The sequence below is a fragment of the Cladosporium halotolerans genome (assembly GCF_011745625.1).
Source record: "Cladosporium halotolerans strain TM138-S3 chromosome Unknown Sca205, whole genome shotgun sequence".
NCBI lineage: Eukaryota > Fungi > Ascomycota > Dothideomycetes > Cladosporiales > Cladosporiaceae > Cladosporium > Cladosporium halotolerans.
In genome coordinates this window covers 1-6,315 of record NW_027191653.1, presented here as the reverse complement: position 1 = coordinate 6,315, position 6,315 = coordinate 1, and the positions used below count along the sequence as shown (strand labels likewise).

The window sequence follows — 6,315 nt, the reverse complement described above, 5'->3', positions numbered from 1 at the left end:
GCTGGGCTTCGTCTTGCGCTTTGTCCTTGTGCATTCTGGAACAGACTCTGTCAGAGCGTACGGTACAAGTCCCTCGCCAGATACTCGCTGGATTCGCGAACAAATTTGCACAGACTGAAGGGAGCGAGATGTCGAAGTCCACCAGTCTTGACAGGGCGCTGAGGATACTGCAATTGTGCGCCTCCTCATCAGCCGAAAGGTGCCGGGCTTTATCCGTCGCAAGAGGCAGCGGCCTATACTCCAGGAAACGTAAATATTGTTCCGAAGCCTTTGCGACAGCCATGACGCCATGGACCGTGATAGTCGAGCTTCCGGCGACTTGGAGACTTTCTAGATTTGTGGCGGTCTTCGCGACGGCCAAAAGATCATTGTCGATCACCGGAGACACTCGCGTATCACCCGACAGTCGAAGTCGTCGGAGCCGACCAAAGCTTACGTGTGGGTCTCTGAGAGGGTCTGATACTTTCGTTCGATCCAGTTGATGAACCTCATCCGCGGTCAAGTGCGAGCTTCGAACCTCTAGCGATCGAAGCGCTCTGCCATCGGAGGTTGTTGATTTGAGCAAGTTCGCCCAGTGTTCTGGGCATCCGCGTCGGAGCACCGTCCAAGGAATGGTTAAGATCTCCAAGTTGGGGCAAGACTGTGCGATTGAAAGAATCCAACCGTCGGTCGTGACGGTGTGGAAGCCATCAAACCACAGACGCCGCACATGCTGTGAGACCGCAGAGGATTGGGTCAGGAGCTCGTACGTCTTTGTCAAGTTGAGGTGGGGATCGCGTTTCACAAATGTCCCTCTTGGAGCATCAACCAGCTCGTACAGCGGATATTTCGCGCGGCAGGAAGTCAAGTCGGCCCAGCGTTCGTTACCCACAGGGCGTTGCTCGCGGATGTGCTGAAAGGTGTGGCAGACAACCCAGCTGCCCCATCCAGTGCACACCCGTCTGATCGCTTGGGCAGCGTCCATGGCGACAAAGTCGTCGCGCGATGGACTCCGCACATATCTGTCGACCTTTGACGACCGCGGCTCGAAAGAGGAGCGGAGACCATAAGTGAAGCGGACTTCGTTTGTTCCGTTAGCACTCACGGCTCGCGTGAGGATGTTGTGAAGTATCTCTGTTGGAAGATCGTTGATGCCCATCGTTCTGCGCGGCTGTCCATGAAGTTGCGTTCGCACTGTGGTTTCGCCAGAGTGCGCGAACGAATGGAACCAAAGCTGCGATGATTTGAGCTCGTACTCCGTCGAAAAGATAGCGGTTGCGATGGTTCTTCAAGCGGTGGCTGTCATTATTGAAAGCGCCATTGCGGGTCCGCTCATGCTACTGCAAGACAAGACGGCTTCATCCTTGCCGCAGGCCGATCCTGTCGCATGCCTACGCCCAGCAATGGTTGCACCTCCGGCCTGAGGGTCGCTTGTGGCGCCTTGCGGCCTTTTCAGGCGATTGACATCTGCATGGGTGCACGATCGCTCAACGCTCAACCTTCCGTACTTGAATCCGCCGGTGAATTTTGAGCGAGTCATGGCTGCAGTCAATTCTCCACTTCAACAGATGTTCTTCGGAACGTCAGTCAATTGAGTGCCACACTACGAAATCTTGCACGTCTTCGACGTAAATTTAAGTAAGCTCCTCTGAGCCCTGGTACTGCATGTGTTGCATTGCATACACATTCACAGCAGATCGACAGACTGGGACCGTGTCGGCAATGGAGTTAAAGGCGGTCGGGACCGATAGTTCTCGCACTACTCGCCAGTAGGCTCTAGCCGTGGTAACGTTAATTCGGGTGTTGCCAGACTCGACGGTAATCAAAAATCCCCCTGAAATGCGTTCCTACCACCGTGTTCCAACACGCGGTTCGTCCGCCATGAAGAAAATTTGCAACTCACCGCACCGCGTCTCTGTCTACGCTGCCCTCTTGAAGATGCAAGACACCTCCATGTGGCCCTCGCTGATATCATCTGACGGTGCCCTTCTTGACCCTCCGCAAATATATTGCTTGGTTCATGATTTTCTTGTCGTCTTCTATGGATTCTCTCCTCTAATCCTCCTCTGCTCTTGGCTCGCGTCCGCAGCTCGGACAAATTCGCGTACGCAACGTGAGCTCAACGCTGTGAGAGTTTCTGCGTAAATTATCCAACGAGCAAGAGTTGCTGACTCCGGCTCCGCAGCACCTCTGCCGTCCGTGATGCGACTACAGTCTCAAACCTGACGTTCTTCATATCCATTTGCCACATTGAGGGCAAAGTGCAAGTAGCGGCCCGCTCAACATGGCTGATATCACAGGCCGTGGGTGCTTTTCTCTTCGCTTTTTGGATGCTGAGCCGAGAAGCGACGGGCATTCCCATGATCTAGTTCTGGCCAGACACTGAACCCATTCGAGTGCTTTGCAATTGTTGACGTCCCCTCAGGCTTCTCAAGTGTCTTTGCTTCTGGACGGGCAATGCTCTCTTTGCATGGCGATTCTTCAACGTCCGTTCAAATTGGGAGTCCATAAGCCCGCACCTGACGGCCCTAGTGGTCGTCACTACCACCATTTCAAACGTGATCTGTGCGAGCAATTATGCGCGTTAATTCTTTCGAGGTTTGTTCGGCAATGACCGCTCGAAGCATGGGGGAACAGCGAAGAATGGAGAGAATCTGTCTTGAATGTAGCATTATTTCTTCGGAGCTCAGGCTACGCATGCCCTTGGAAGCTTTGAGATATACATTGTGCTACCGAGAGAACCCCAAATCTCCATCGACGCTCCGGTCCCAACGACAGATCTAAGTCGCTTTACTTCTTGCCTGGGGCTACTCTCTGTTGCAGTTCATCCAATCCTCAGGATGGTCGTAGCCATTGTCAGAAGGACGCTGCAGCGAGACCACTTTGCCAAAGAGCAATTGAACCTTGCGATCTCTGTCACACACAGATATCTTCCAGTCATCTGACTCCTTCAACGCTGGCTCAGATTCGCCGTTACCGTATGTGAAAGCCGCAATGTATGCATCCAGGTCACTCATATTGATATCTCCACCGTTTCCCTTGTTGATCTGCACTTTGACGCCCCACATATTTTTCGAGAACTCATACGAACGCTTTCCCGTAGAATCCTGGCCCCGGCGTCGCATGCTGGAGGAAGCATCTCTGTTGAGAGTAGCAGTTGCATGGGAGCCATTGGTGTGCACGTGGAAGAATGCTCCGCTATTTTGCACGTTGGTCCGAATCGCGATGCCGTCTGTGGGGTGAATGTCTGAGTGACCGACCGATACGGCTCGAATGGAGTGCTCTCCATGCAGAGCCTCCGAAAGATTGTCGTTGACTCGCTTCAAAAGTGCAGTCTCCCCGGCGTCGCCCATGCGTTTGTGCTTGCTTCCAGTTGCCTGCGAGGCTGCAGCCTGCTGTGAGGTCGCCGGAGTCGTGACGGGATAGCTCGTCACGGACGCACGTCCCACGTCCAGGACAGTGTCATTGGATACCGCATTTGCGGGCGTTTGCATCCCTCCCGACGTGGCCAATAAGACTGCAAGTGTGTCCCACAGAAGCTCTTTGACGCAAACATTGCCAGTGCTCACAGCCTTTCCGGAAGCGTCGAACCCCGTGCAGCTATTGTAGAGCTCCTTCGTGATGTCCGCTCCAGGCATCACGCTCAGTGCTTTGAAGCTGGAGAACGACCCTTCGAAGTAGTGGGGGGCTGCAAGCGTACCGGAGATGACGCACGGCAGGACGAAGCTGGATTGAAACCGCATTCTGACCGGGTTTGAGCCTCCCAGTGAAGGTGGCGTTGGGTTGATTTGTTGGAATTTATTGGCCTAGTGGAAAAAAGGGAAACAGATGGAGTCGAGGAATGTCTTGAAGTAGCACTTCTAACGATGAGCTTGGTGTCCTCAGACCAAGTTCTGGCCGAGCTGTGCGGAACGCTTTTATATTGTATTGCCGCGTGTGCCTGGATGACCCAGTCGACGGTCGGGTGATCTGGACAAGGAGGACCCGCTACGCTGGGAAACGCACAGGTTTGCCGGAGGTTGGCCCCCACGCACAAATCTTTCGGGCCCCCCTCTGACTTCTTCCCGCAACCCACCAGCAAGTAGATTTAGATGCAGCGTCTGCTGCAGGGGAACACATCGGCACAGACCCACACGTCAATCTTGGGAGTCGATGTGAAACTCGCTGGTGGCGCGTAAAGCTTCGACACTGGTCATTTGCCACTATACTGACGAGGCTGATACGAGCGTTCGGGCGCCTCTTCTGCCCTCCAGCCTCTCCACAGGCGCCTGGTGTTCACCTTGTGCTGTGAACCACCAGTCGTCTCTGCAGACTTGGTTGACGACCGACTCGTGCCATGTCCCGGCGATAGTGTCCCGATACGACGTCGCCACTGCTTCGGCTGATTAGTGGAACATGATCGCTGTTCTGATCTCCTTGCACTGCATGTCCAGATAATATCTTCCTTCTCGGGGTGCGTTTTTCGACGGCAACAATACGGTTTCGGCCTTGAACACCTAAGATATGGAAGGTATGATGTGTGAACCTGGTCGCACCCGAGCTTGACCCAGCCACGTGCATTGAGCGTGAATTTGAGAAGCCTCACTGCGATCAAATTGCACGCGACGCCTGACTGGACATCTGGCAAGATACTTGCAAATACAGTACGTATTGTGTTACTTCATACAGCATGGTGTGAAAAATGTTTGACCAATGCTCGTCGACAAGTCATTCCTGACCTTGCTCCTCTAACAGCGCTTTGCGATAACATTTGATACTTTCATGCTGTTACGATTTTCCTCCTTTTGACTGCTATGCTCATTGATCCTTCCGCCCAATAATCACGTTCCACACCGAAATCGTCATTGTGACTCTGGTCTAATGTGTGCTCAGTCTGCCCTCGCCTTGTGCGTCTGTAAAACATCTGCAAGAGTCAAGCCTCTCGCATGAGCCAGCAGCTCCTGCATCCGCTTTCTTTTCATATGAAGCTTCCGTGCGTGACGGAGATGACTCCTTATCGCAGAGCACAGCGCGGTCTCCTCGCCGTCTTGTCCGGCAGATATCGCTTCAGTGAGTGCTGTTTCGCGGTATCTGACAAGGAAATGACAGCAGGCGGCAACAAGGTGGTCCACGTTCAGACGAACGGCTGCGCAGAAAATTCGCATCATCATTTTACTGTCCAACTCTTGGAGGAAAAGCTTCTGCCACGGCATGAGCAATTGATCGCCGCTTTTGCTAATCGGTCTGCTTCTGTGTGCGAATTGATTGCACCAATCGAATAGCAACCGTAGCGTGTTACCCTCAATCTAGCCAGTGTCAACGATACTGCCTCTCCGGAAGTTGAGTAATGCTTCAAGCTAACTTTGGGCAGAAAGATAGTATGGGACTCGGCACTATCTCCTCCAAGTAGGAATTTCTTCAGATATCCAGACTCGCGGGCCACACGGCTCTCTGCGAGAATGCGTCAGCTTCTTCCGGGATACGGCCGGTCGACATCAACACAAAAAGCCATGCTGTTGCATACCGACTTCTAATACAAGTCCATCGAAGCTCTGTAGTCGTATCATAGCGTGCGCTCAAAGGCGTTATGTTCAACGTTGAAGAAGTCAAAGGGGTCAGAGGTCGTGAGCTGAAGATGATGGGAGGCTGAGCATACCGTAAAGTTGTGGAGACGCTCCCGTGCTGACAGCCCTGCCCGTAAGTTCTGTGCTATGTCCCGCAAGAGTCGCCTGGTCCGTAAGCCAGCAATGATTTCATCGACCGCCACTCCCAGTATCTCCCCAAAATCATGTGAAGGCCGAGACTGAGCACGACCATAGCAGCCAGCATTCCGGCCCTTCATTTTAGCATATCCGACTACAACGCCACATTATGGTGTGGTAGATTCATGCCCCTACTGCGGCCTTACCTCCGCCAGGAAAGGTTTGGGCACCGGATCGATCTTCGACAACCGAGAAAAAGGGCGGCAGGATGATGGTTCGTCGCTGCTGCTCAACTCGACGCCACCGACCCGAGCCAATGTCGCAACGTCATGGGTGCATTGCCCTCATTTGACAGAAGCTCCACCATTTCAAAATGACCCTTCATTGCGACGTTCATGGATAACATCTCGTGCGACAAAATGGTATGTGTTCACGCTTTCAGTACTGTAGCAAACTGGTGCCATCACGCTGGATTGCGCACGTTAGGTTTATTCTTGACTCTTTGTCAATTTGCCGTCAATCGTCCCCCGGATCTACTGATCTAAATTCATCTCTGCGGCGCGGACAAAACGCCGAGTTGTCGCTTTATGTCCCCGAAAAACTTGCGACATATCCATTACAAGCGTCAGACTCTAGCATCGTAAGGTGGAGGCTG

General features: G+C 53.1%; 1 protein-coding gene across 1 annotated transcript; it reads right to left on the bottom strand.

Annotated features, from left to right (window-relative positions):
• Positions 1–2,786: 2,786 nt before the first annotated feature.
• Positions 2,787–3,722, bottom strand: WHR41_09628 (uncharacterized protein; the record flags this gene model as incomplete). Its single annotated transcript, XM_069378230.1, has 1 exon — positions 2,787–3,722. One exon carries the CDS (start codon positions 3,720–3,722, stop codon positions 2,787–2,789), a length of 936 nt encoding a protein of 311 aa, XP_069224849.1.
• Positions 3,723–6,315: the final 2,593 nt, after the last annotated feature.